The sequence below is a fragment of the Procambarus clarkii genome, chromosome 13 (assembly GCF_040958095.1).
Source record: "Procambarus clarkii isolate CNS0578487 chromosome 13, FALCON_Pclarkii_2.0, whole genome shotgun sequence".
In the NCBI taxonomy this organism is placed as follows: domain Eukaryota; kingdom Metazoa; phylum Arthropoda; class Malacostraca; order Decapoda; family Cambaridae; genus Procambarus; species Procambarus clarkii.
The window spans coordinates 15,626,389-15,638,785 of record NC_091162.1 but is presented as its reverse complement, the minus strand read 5'-3'; the positions used below and the strand labels follow the sequence as shown (position 1 = coordinate 15,638,785).

The 12,397-nt window shown below is 44.5% G+C and overlaps 2 protein-coding genes across 5 annotated transcripts in view; one reads left to right on the top strand and one right to left on the bottom strand.

Moving 5' to 3' along the window:
- Positions 1–3,519: 3,519 nt before the first annotated feature.
- On the bottom strand, positions 3,520–4,062 carry LOC138364352 (uncharacterized protein PF3D7_1120000-like). Its single transcript, XM_069323961.1, has one exon. It carries the CDS (start codon positions 4,060–4,062, stop codon positions 3,520–3,522), a length of 543 nt encoding a protein of 180 aa, XP_069180062.1.
- A 159-nt stretch (positions 4,063–4,221) lies between these two features.
- The window catches only part of LOC123757051 (Cyclic nucleotide-gated ion channel-like), a 134,407-nt gene continuing 126,231 nt past the window's right edge, over positions 4,222–12,397 (top strand). For all 4 annotated transcript variants that reach the window (XM_069323700.1, XM_069323699.1, XM_069323698.1 and 1 more), the window contains exon 1: positions 4,222–4,386. In XM_069323700.1, coding sequence (XP_069179801.1) covers positions 4,237–4,386 — 150 coding nt within the window. In that variant the 5' untranslated portion in view covers positions 4,222–4,236. The remainder of the gene's footprint in view (positions 4,387–12,397) is intronic.

The following is a 12,397-nucleotide window of genomic DNA, read 5'->3' as shown; positions in this document are numbered from 1 at the left end:
GAAATATCTTAGTGAATATGGAAAAATGGTACGTTATTTGTGCTTGTAAAAAACACATAAATATATATATGTATATATATATATATGTATGTATATGTATATATATATGTATGTATATGTATATATGTATGTATATGTATATATATATGTATATATATATGTATATATATATATATATATATATATGTATATATATATATATATATATATATATATATATATATATATATATATATATATATATATATATATAATGTTTGTAGTTTTTTTTTCGTATGTAGTTATTTTTTTGTGTACATTTAATTGGCTTTTATTATTGCAGTTAATGGCGTTAACTTGGCAATTGTTTGTTTGTTTGTTTGTTTGTTTGCTGGGTTTTATAAGCATTTAATTATCCTTTTGTTATGCGCTTTGGCTTTTTTGGTGGGAATTTGTTGAGGTTGTTAGTTGCTTTTGTGGTGACCCGCGTACTGTGACGCTCATCCCTTGTAGCGGGGGTGACTGTGACGCTCATCCCTTGTAGCGGGGGTGACTGTGACGCTCATCCCTTGTAGCGGGGTTGACTGTGACGCTCATCCCTTGTAGCGGGGGTGACTGTGACGCTCATCCCTTGTAGCGGGGTTGACTGTGACGCTCATCCCTTGTAGCGGGGGTGACTGTGACGCTCATCCCTTGTAGCGGGGGTGACTGTGACGCTCATCCCTTGTAACGGGGGTGACTGTGACGCTCATCCCTTGTAGCGGGGTTGACTGTGACGCTCATCCCTTGTAGCGGGGGTGACTGTGACGCTCATCCCTTGTAACGGGGGTGACTGTGACGCTCATCCCTTGTAGCGGGGGTGACTGTGACGCTCAGCCCTTGTAGCGGGGGTGACTGTGACGCTCAGCCCTTGTAGCGGGGGTGACTGTGACGCTCATCCCTTGTAGCGGGGGTGACTGTGACGCTCATCCCTTGTAGCGGGGGTGACTGTGACGCTCATCCCTTGTAGCGGGGGTGACTGTGACGCTCATCCCTTGTAGCGGGGGTGACTGTGACGCTCATCCCTTGTAACGGGGGTGACTGTGACGCTCATCCCTTGTAACGGGGGTGACTGTGACGCTCATCCCTTGTAGCGGGGGTGACTGTGACGCTCATCCCTTGTAACGGGGGTGACTGTGACGCTCATCCCTTGTAACGGGGGTGACTGTGACGCTCATCCCTTGTAGCGGGGGTGACTGTGACGCTCAGCCCTTGTAGCGGAGGTGACTGTGACGCTCAGCCCTTGTAGCGGGGGTGACTGTGACGCTCATCCCTTGTAGCGGGGTTGACTGTAACGCTCATCCCTTGTAGCGGAGGTGACTGTGACGCTCAGCCCTTGTAGCGGGGGTGACTGTGACGCTCATCCCTTGTAGCGGGGGTGACTGTGACGCTCATCCCTTGTAACGGGGTTGACTGTGACGCTCATCCCTTGTAGCGGGGGTGACTGTGACGCTCATCCCTTGTAGCGGGGGTGACTGTGACGCTCATCCCTTGTAGCGGGGTTGACTGTGACGCTCATCCCTTGTAGCGGGGGTGACTGTGACGCTCATCCCTTGTAGCGGGGGTGACTGTGACGCTCATCCCTTGTAGCGGGGGTGACTGTGACGCTCATCCCTTGTAGCGAGGGTGACTGTGACGCTCATCCCTTGTAGCGAGGGTGACTGTGACGTTCATCCCTTGTAGCGAGGGTGACTGTGACGCTCATCCCTTGTAGCGAGGGTGACTGTGACGCTCATCCCTTGTAGCGGGGTTGACTGTGACGCTCATCCCTTGTAGCGGGGTTGACTGTGACGCTCATCCCTTGTAGCGGGGTTGACTGTGACGCTCATCCCTTGTAGCGGGGTTGACTGTGACGCTCATCCCTTGTAGCGGGGTTGACTGTGACGCTCATCCCTTGTAGCGGGGTTGACTGTGACGCTCATCCCTTGTAGCGGGGTTGACTGTGACGCTCATCCCTTGTAGCGAGGGTGACTGTGACGCTCATCCCTTGTAGCGGGGTTGACTGTGACGCAATTGTATAGTTTTGCTTAATCAACAAGTATACGTGTGTATGCACAGTGTGTCAGTATACACACTGTGCTAGAGTATACACTGCGTGCTGTTATACACAGTGTATACCACAGTCTATAAAGTGTATTAATGTTTACGGTGTAGGTCAGTATTTACAGTGTATGTCAGTATTTACAGTGTATGTCAGTATTTACAGTGTATGTCAGTATTTACAGTGTAAGTCAGTATTTACAGTGTAGGTCAGTATTTACAGTGTATGTCAGTATTTACAGTGTATGTCAGTATTTACAGTGTATGTCGATATTTACAGTGTAAGCCAGTATTTAGTCTTAGTATTTACAGTGTACGTCAGTATTTACAGTCTTAGTATTTACAGTGTACGTCACTATTTAAAGTGTACGTCATTATGTACAGTGTACCTCAGTATTTACAGTGTACGTCAGTATGTACAGTGTACGTCAGTATGTACAGTGTACCTCAGTATTTACAGTGTACGTCAGTATGTACAGTGTACCTCAGTATTTACAGTGTACGTCAGTATGTACAGTGTACCTCAGTATTTACAGTGTACGTCAGTATGTACAGTGTACGTCAGTATTTACAGTCTTAGTATTTAAAGTGTACGTCAGTATGTACAGTGTACCTCAGTATTTACAGTGTACGTCAGTATGTACAGTGTACCTCAGTATTTACAGTGTACGTCAGTATTTACAGTGTACCTCAGTATTTACAGTGTACCTCAGTATTTACAGTGTACCTCAGTATTTACAGTGTACGTCAGTATTTACAGTGTACCTTAGTATTTACAGTGTACCTCAGTATTTACAGTGTACGTCAGTATGTACAGTGTACCTCAGTATTTACAGTGTACGTCAGTATGTACAGTGTACGTCAGTATTTACAGTCTTAGTATTTAAAGTGTATGTCAGTATGTACAGTGTACCTCAGTATTTACAGTGTACGTCAGTATGTACAGTGTACCTCAGTATTTACAGTGTACGTCAGTATTTACAGTGTACCTCAGTATTTACAGTGTACCTCAGTATTTACAGTGTACCTCAGTATTTACAGTGTACCTCAGTATTTACAGTGTAACAATAATTACAGTATCAAGTTGTTTAATTTATATACTGTACTCATATTATTTACCACTTTGTTCCGTGTAATATTAAGTTAGATGGTAGCTGGTCTGAAGTAGCTGTAGCAGTGTTACATACATGTTACATACATGTTACATATATGTTCCATACATGTTACATATATGTTACATAACCCCTTAAGGCTAGAGTTTAATGTGTGCCTCTGGAGTTACCTGTTATGAACACTGCTAGAATGGTCAGTTCTCATTTGCTTACAGATGATTCATTTAAACATCGGCATTATTGGCCAACTAAAATTTAGATTTTTACTATAAATGTTTAGCATTAATTCTCGTGGCATCAACATTTAGGCCAATAGGGGGCCTTTTCAGACACAAAATGTTCAGTAGTTTTATTTTGATCTCATTTTAACGTTCCCCAAATCATGATTAAGTGTTGATGCAGAATTGTAGACTTTCCTTGTCCTGAAACTTAGGGTAAATCCAGCAGTTGAAGTTAAGCTTGAGGATGTCCTTGCTTGTTTGAGGTCGTCCTTGAGTTGTTTGAGGACGTCCTTGAGTTGTTTGAGGACGTCCTTGAGTTCTTTGAGGTCGTCCTTGTGTTTGAGGACGTCCTTGAGTTTGAGGACGTCCTTGAGTTTGAGGACGTCCTTGAGTTGTTTGAGGACGTCCTTGAGTTGTTTGAGGACGTCCTTGAGTTGTTTGAGGACGTCCTTGAGATGTTTGAGGACGTCCTTGAGATGTTTGAGGTTGTCCTTGAGTTTGAGGACGTCCTTGAGTCGTTTGAGGACGTCCTTGAGTCGTTTGAGGACGTCCTTGAGATGTTTGAGGACGTTCTTGAGTTGTTTGAGGACGTCCTTGACTTGTTTAAGGTCGTCCTTGAGTCGCTTGAGGACGTTTGCCCCCCCCCCCCCCTCCATTGGTAATGATAGCATTGTTGAGAACAAGTGAAGCTCTTATATTGTCCCCCAGATGTTCACTTTACTCTGAGATTTGACACAAATAACTTACACATCTGCGGAGACTTGATGCTCATACGTCTTCCATTCTCTCCCTCTCCCCCTCTCCCTCACCATCTCCCCCGTGCTGGGATGCTGCTCCACCTTAGGATGAAGTCGAACCAGAGATGGCTGAAGCTGCGGACGACGGTGCAGTTGTCCGGGGCGTTGTCCTCCTCCATGAGGAGCGCCAAGCCCACGCTCAAGAGAGAGGACTCCTTCATCAAGCGCTTCTCCACCAGGCAGATTGCAGAGGTCCAGGTAAGTCCCCCCATAACCATCACCAGTTTTCTTTGTTCGAGAGTGTAAACGTGTTTGTGTCTATGTCCGATCTATTGTTTGTTGTTGATTTAGGGGCGAATCTACTGTTTGTAGAGATGGTGATAAACAGTCAACAGACGTGTATATACATCAAGACGGTGTATATGCATATATATTTTGCAGGCGCTATCTTGTACATTTATACAGCAATGATGCTTTTCTGTATTTAATATACAATATAATACCTCGATTTTAGTATTGTGAACAGTATTCTTTCAGCCCGTACATCCATAGATTTGTTTTAATACGGTGCGATAAATCACCGTTGCTCGCTAGATACGGTGACATCTCAGTGGCCTTAATTCTCGCACAGTAGCCCGTGGCTCCCAAGATAACACACTCAAGCCTCCAGACACGTCACGAGCCTGGCCTGGCGTTCGAGGCTTCACAGGTGACAACCCGGCTGATTCTCAGAACTTGACAATGACTTGAGCTTGTAGAAGAGCAACTACTAGGAGCTCGGTGTTCTTAAGGCAGTGTCTGGGATCCTCTCGGACGTAGGTTCGAAACCTCGTCACGGCCCTTGTGGATTTGTTCGCCCAGGTCCTCTTCACCATCACCAGGGCCTCCACACCTTTTATGGTGATGCTCAATGAGCTGTGGCCTGATACCTGGAGATCTCAGCGTCAACTTCTGGGTTTCTGTGGGATTTTCTATTCATTTGCCGTCAGAAATATTTTATTTCCTGTGGCCCCCATAAACTGTGATGAACTGTCATTCCCGGAACAACTGCGGTCTCCAACTTTGTATAAAAAACTATGTGTATCATCAAATGTAACTTTCATCACAATGGTGGGCTCTATATAGAGTCTAGATGTGCGGGTCAGGGGGCGATGGTGAGGCACTGTGAGGATGGTGATCATATTCACTTCCACACAGGATAGTGAGGATGGTGCTCATATTCACTGCCACACAGGACAGTGAGTATGATGCTCATATTCACTGCCACACAGGACAATAAATCATACATTAGACAAAAAGGTCCATATTGTAGATCTAAGCACACGAGGTTACAATCTATTTCGTCAGACATTACACCTATTTGAATTTACTAATTTGTAAATGCAACCTCGATGTCCAGGAAGTCTGGAGCTCTTGTGGAATTCAAGAGCCTCAAGATGGGGTGTAAAGTGGAATTTAAAAAGCATGAAGAGGTTCTTGACATTCATGTAAATTTTAAGGACAAATAAAATTTAAATGGATAACATATCATTAAATTTTACCTGAAATTGATGGATAAATAAACAAAAATTTGGCGTTTGAGACGACCATGAGAAATTTTTAATATAAATAAATAAACACAGATCATGTATTATAGTTGATTTAAAAAAAAAAATGAAATTAAGGGGGAATTTTGGCGACTATAGATGCTCTACTGACTCTTGTTGGTGTTCGATTCCGTTAATGTTGATGTTCTAAGTCAAGATCTATGTTTCTAACTGTTTTCTTCCTTGAGGAGAGGTTAAAGATGTTAGATAAACATCTTGATGTTACATAACGAGAGGTTTTGCTTATATTGGTTCTGTAGCACAGTCGTCTATGCATCCAGGGGGCACCCGGGTACGACAGAAGTGATTGGGCACGTTTTCCTTTTATCTCATGCATCGGTTCACCTAGCAGTAAGTTCCTGGACTTGGGCAGCTCTTGTGAGTTGGTCAGTAGCCCTTATGAGGAGGGAGGGGATCTTGAAAAAGGCTAAGGCTTAATGCAAACTTTCCGGCCTCGACGATGGTAAATTACATCACATTAATCAAACCGGTTTGGCTGCTAAACAACAGGTGATTAAGCAGCCGTAGGCACAACCCCCACACTGGAGTGACAGGCATCTCGAATAAGGAATTAGAAGTGTCCTCGCCCTTGTCCTGGAGTGATGTTGTTGTTGTTTAAGATTCAGCTACTGGGAACCCAAAGTTGCAAGTAGCACGGGCTATGGTGAGCCCCGTAGTGGACTTACCTGGCACAGGAGCGGGGGGGCTGTGACTGATATCCCTGGAGTGGTTGCCCCTTAGCTAATGGTTATCTATTGTATGTGAGAGAATTGTCGAGCACCAGGGCCTCTTTGTGGGTTATTTGGGTGTTTTACTGTTCAGTCTTCTGTTCTTCACTAATGAAGAACATATACACATCTGACGAAGAAATTTGTCATTTAGGATTGTTCATAATTGTTCTTTAAAATCATATTTTTCAGACAATCATTTAGCGGAGTAACTGGAATGTTTTAATAACACAGTTAAGGCTATCTTTTAGTGGGTCCCGAGATGTTGTTGTTATTGTTATAGATTCAGCTACTCGGAACAAGTTCCAAGCAGCACGGGCTATGGTGAGCCCGTAACTTACCTGGCACAGAAGCGGGGCAAGTATGTGGGGTCCCAAGAAACCTGTGCCCTAGAAATACTCATGAGGCTCTTTAGCCACTCACTGTGCCCTGGAAATGCCCCACTGCTCTTTAAAGACTCACTGTGCTCTAAAAAAACTCACTCTACTCTATAACTGCTCATTTCAAATGCTCTCTGTATGCAATAAATTATGCAATAATGTATCGGCACTTAAAAAAAGAAGCGTATTTCAATTTTTTTCTAAAAAAAAAAAACTTTTGTTGACCGTTAGAAAATATACAGCTCATTAATGTCACAATTTTAAAAAATAAAGTTTTTTTTAATTGCATTTGACCTTTATAAAGAATCTCGTAAATATATTGATTTGATGAAAGGTTTGAGAATTTAATTTCCTCAGAGCAAGACGCAATCAGAAATTCCCAGAACTCTGAAAATTCGCAAATTCCAACTTCAGCATAATTTTGTGTAGGGCTAATGGATATGTTTTCGTTTATATACGAGAGCTTTTTTTCTGTCTGTCTGTCTGTCTGTCTGTCTGTCTGTCTGTCTGTCTGTCTGTCTGTCTGTCTGTCTGTCTGTCTGTCTGTCTGTCTCTCTCTCTCTCTCTCTCTCTCTCTCTCTCTCTCTCTCTCTCTCTCTCTCTCTCTCTCTCTCTCTCTCTCTCTCTCTCTCTCTCGGGATCTGTGTATTATCCAATATTTATAGGAAGGTTTTTGCGTGTGTGGCTCAAGCTCCACACGGGAGCTTAGCATGGGAGAAATGTCGACGCGTTAGCATGGGTGAAACAAGAAAAAGTAATATAATTCTTCCTTGGGACAGAGACGTCGGCCCGAAGCCTATCCCAGAGCCTCGGCGCTTGTCATGGAGATTCACACGGCTTTGTCTCTTCCCTATTTGCCTTAAAGCTATTTTTTTTTTTAGTCATTCCAGGTAACCGAATGTTTTATGAGGGAATAAATGGTACTCCTGAAGGCACAAAGAAAACTATCTTGACAAAGCGTCTTTGTTTTTCCCCCATGGAGTGAAAGACTTCACTCGTGACATGCCTGAACACGGACACAGAAGGTAAACAGAAGGTAAACTCACTCTCTCTCTCTCTCTCTCTCTCTCTCTCTCTCTCTCTCTCTCTCTCTCTCTCTCTCTCTCTCTCTCTCTCTCTCTCTCTCTCTCTCTCTCTCTGTGAAGGGATGCTGCGGGCACAGTGAAGAGCAAGATGAGGTGAACAATAGACGGAAATAATAAGAATTGAATATATAATCTTAATTCATATATGTACAAGTATTCACATTTATACAAATTAAAAAAAATACATAAAATGGTGACATGATGGAATAAATAGAAAATTTACAAATTAAAACTAACAAATTACCGATAATAAGAGATACATATGAAAAAAAAAGAGTAAATATACACACACACACACACACACACACACACACACACACACACACACACACACACACACACACACACACACACACGTATTCTCTTTCTCTGCCTTTCTTCTTTTTACTTTCCACAAAGCAGTTACACAAGGCAACCTCCAGAACACACACATACTGGAGAAAAAACTAGTCCTGGAGCAGATTACTCTGTAATGAGACTTTCAACGCCAGACTTTATCTCCCAGGGAGAGAGATGTGATGCCAAGATCTCATGTCCCTCAGGCAAATCATTTTAGTTTGCACTAAGACTTAAGATTCTGTAAGATAGCATTAAAATTCCAACAAGGTAATTGTAGGGGAATTATGAGGAGAAAAGCGTTTAATCTGTATGGTTATTCGAGCGTTACAGTAGTTAAATTATAACGCAATAGGTATAACATGAGAGGTAAATAAGGCTTAAATAGCTGTTATGTTCACCTGAGCTAGGCATAACGTGATAGTTTAGTCCCTGAGTTAAGAGAGTGGTTTGGTCCTCAGTGAGGTTCATTCCAGCGAGACTTAGGCAGCCATCTCTGGGTCGGGGAACCACAGTGGGGACCCCCTAAAGACGTCAGTTATTTGGTGAGTGTTGTCTAGGTGTTGGTGGCTTCGCTGTCTCTCTGCCAGTTCGTGGAGGCGCCGGCGGTCGATCCTCGTAAGGAGGTCTTCGTTGATGTGTGTGTGTGTGTGTGTGTGTGTGTGTGTGTGTGTGTGTGTGTGTGTGTGTGTGGGTGTGGGTGTCCACTGGAGCTGCATGCGTCTTGTTAGCACTGATTTCTTTCTCTGCTTTGTGTATCTGATGAACTTTGTCGAGTTAATTTCCAACTGAAATGCTATAATTACAGATCTCACCCTTTCTGTCGTATTCAATAACATATGTCTACAACTGTCAAACTATACAACTATATATATATATATATATATATATATATATATATATATATATATATATATATATATATATATATATATATCGCCAGAGTTGAGTACCAAACCAAATTGCTAGAAATTCATATTGACAAAATATGTTAATATTACTACGGGTGAACTAATTTTGAAAGAAATATTTGAAAATATGCAAATTTGCTCTTACCGTTAGGCAAAATGTGCTTTGCATACACAACAGCAACGTTGTCCAGGTATCTCTATACGCTGTGACGTATATCTATATCTATACACAAGAAAATGTCTGTCTGTCGGGAAGAAGGTGAATGACAAGTGAAGGGATTGAAGGGGTGAAGGGATGGGAAGGTAGTGAAGAATATAGGGATAGTGGTGTGTAGGGATAGATATTTAACAAGTTATTAAATAATATATATATAACGTCTTATTACGGAAATATACTTTATATGGGAATTTGCATTTAAATGTTGTGTGAACAAATCGAGAGAGCTTATATTTAGGAAGACTTGAATGTGTCAAGAGAGTTGAGAGAGGTGCTAGGTGTGGGGTGGTGACATTAATGCTTCCTCACGCCACACAAGATGGACGCCGGGAGTCAGTTGACTCTCAATAGGCGCAGTAAACGGGTCTCACGGGTGCCGCGGAACTGAATTTCAGTTTTGCGGGGTACGCCGACGTCCGCAAGGTGCGCCGACGTCCCGCGAAGTACCCTGTCGTCCCGCGAAGTACGCTGATGGCCGCGAAGTACCCTGTCGTCCCGCGAAGTACCCTGTCGTCCCGCGAAGTAGAACTCAATATGTCCCTTGTGCTCTGGGGACATGTTTGTCAACAGCCCCGTGAACCGCGGTCCCGTGAACCGCGGTCCCGTGAACCGCGGTCCCGTGAACCGCGGTCCCATGAACCGCGAACCGCAGGTCCAGATTCCCCACTCTTCCATAAGCTCAGTTCTCTGCTGGAGTTCTCTGACCCCTTAAGTGGTGGTAAGTTTCAACTATCCTCTGGGTCAGGATTCTCGTGGACAGAAATAAGGCAATTTGTATAAATTTGACACAACACAATAATACTAATACATTATGCTCTTACGGACCCGGGCCGTCTCTCTGGCTTAGAGACCTGGGCCGCCCCTCACAGAGAGAAAGAAGAGAGAGACATGATGAAGAAAGCAAACCAGAGGTGAATACAGAAAGATAGAAAAAATGAATGAATGAGAGGAGAGATGGATAAAGAAACCAAGCAAATCCCTCCTTTCCATATGGGAAAGGAAGGGGAATGGAGAGTTGGGTAAACGAGAAGAGAAAGGAATTAGACAGCAAGAGGAAAGGATTGAAGTGAAGGAAGCGGGAGAGATGTTTATGTATAAAATGGCCCAAGAAGAAAGCGGGACTTGTGTAATACAGGAGACTGAGACCAGAGAGAGAGAGAGAGAGAGAGAGAGAGAGAGAGAGAGAGAGAGAGAGAGAGAGAGAGAGAGAGAGAGAGAGAGAGAGAGAGAGAGAGAGAGAGAGAGAGAGAGAGAGAGAGAGAGAGAGAGAGAGAGAGAGAGAGAGAGAGAGAGAGAGAGAGAGAGAGAGAGAGAGAGAGAGAGAGAGAGAGAGAGAGAGAGAGAGAGAGAGAGAGAGAGAGAGAGAGAGAGAAAGAGAGAGAGAGAGAGAGAGAGAAAGAGAGAGAGAGAGAAGGCAGTGAATATAATGCCACAGATAAATTGGGGTGCGAGAGAGAGGGGGGGGGCAAGGATGTAATGGGTTGGCGTGTCTGGTCGTGGCGGTGGAGAGAGGTCGTGGTGGAGGGGGGGGGTCGTGGTGGAGAGGGGTCGTGGCGGTGGAGAGGGGTCGTGGTGGAGGGGGGGGGTCGTGGTGGAGAGGGGTCGTGGCGGTGGAGAGGGGTCGTGGTGGAGAAGGTCGAGGTGGAGATATGTTGTAGTGCTGTCGTTAGCAGGGTGGTAGCAAGTGTAATTGGTTGGTGATAGTTTAGGGTTTTATATATATGGTATATAATCCCTTAGGCCTCAGGCACAGCTGACCCTTGTTAGCTTAGCAACATAGTGCCGTTGGCTGCAGGCCAAATTCTGCATGAATTTGAATACCAATCTTCCATAACCGTGCCAGAGCCGCCCTTATCGGAAATCCATACTACGAGACTAACAGAAACGTCCTCAACACGTTTTCAAGGAGCAGACAAGAGGTCTAAGGGGTGACTTCCTCATTTGTCTTTGTCATATTGCCTCCGGAGGCAGCGACCCGCTCGCCACCCAACACGACCACTTACGAACCCAATAACATCTCAAGACAGTCGACTTGAGAATGGTCCAGGACGGACCGAAACGTCGTCGTCCCTTCACTTTCTCGTGTGTGGTCTGGTCAACATCTCAAATAAGACTCAACCGAGCAGAAGAAGTTGTTAAACACAGGGGGGTATAATCTTACTGAAGCGACCATGCGAGTCATAAAGACTCATACTCCGCCCAAGTCAAACAGAAACAAGAAGTTACACTTAGTGGGCCAGCCAGAGACTTAGGGCCGCGCACAAGATTATATTCCCCGTAAGCAAACAAACCTTGCAAGATGCTACGATGATCTTGGCGAGGATCTAGAGAGACGATACTGGTCCCTGTTGTTGCAATCTTTCCCTCTCAACTAATACGTCTTATTTTGCACGTTACGGGAGCCGGTCGGCCGAGCGGACAGCACGCTGGACTTGTAATCCTGTGGTCCTGGGTTCGATCCCAGGCGCCGGCGAGAAACAATGGGCAGAGTTTCTTTCACCCTATGCCCGGGTTCGATCCCAGGCGCCGGCGAGAAACAATGGGCAGAGTTTCTTTCACCCTATGCCCCTGTTACCAAGCAGTAAATAGGTACCTGGGTGTTAGTCAGCTGTCACGGGCTGCTTCCTGGGGATGGAGGCCTGTTCGAGGACCGGGCCGCGGGGACACTAAAAAGCCCCGAAATCATCTCAAGATACCCTCAAGAAGATGGTCCCACACCGTACGAGTTACAAAGTGCACACGCCCCCCTCCCACGGACCTGTGCTGGTGAACAGTGTCACCACTTTACCTACTAGTCAGAAAAGCTACCCACTTTTGTCTTTGACTACTTTTATATTGTTGAGCTTATTATCGAACACCTAAGTGTAATTACCTAAGTGTAGTTACAACATGAGAGCTATGCTCGTGGTGTCCCGTCTTCCCAGTACTCTTTGTCCTATAACACTTTGAAACTACTGACGGTTTTGGCCTCCACCACCACCTCACTTAACTTGTTCCAACCGTCTACCACTCTGTTTACGAAAGAA

What these genes read in the sequence shown, in the direction of transcription:
- LOC138364352 (XM_069323961.1), bottom strand. Translation starts at nt 4,062, where the DNA reads ATGCTATCATTACCAATGGAGGGGGGGGGGGGGGCAAACGTCCTCAAG.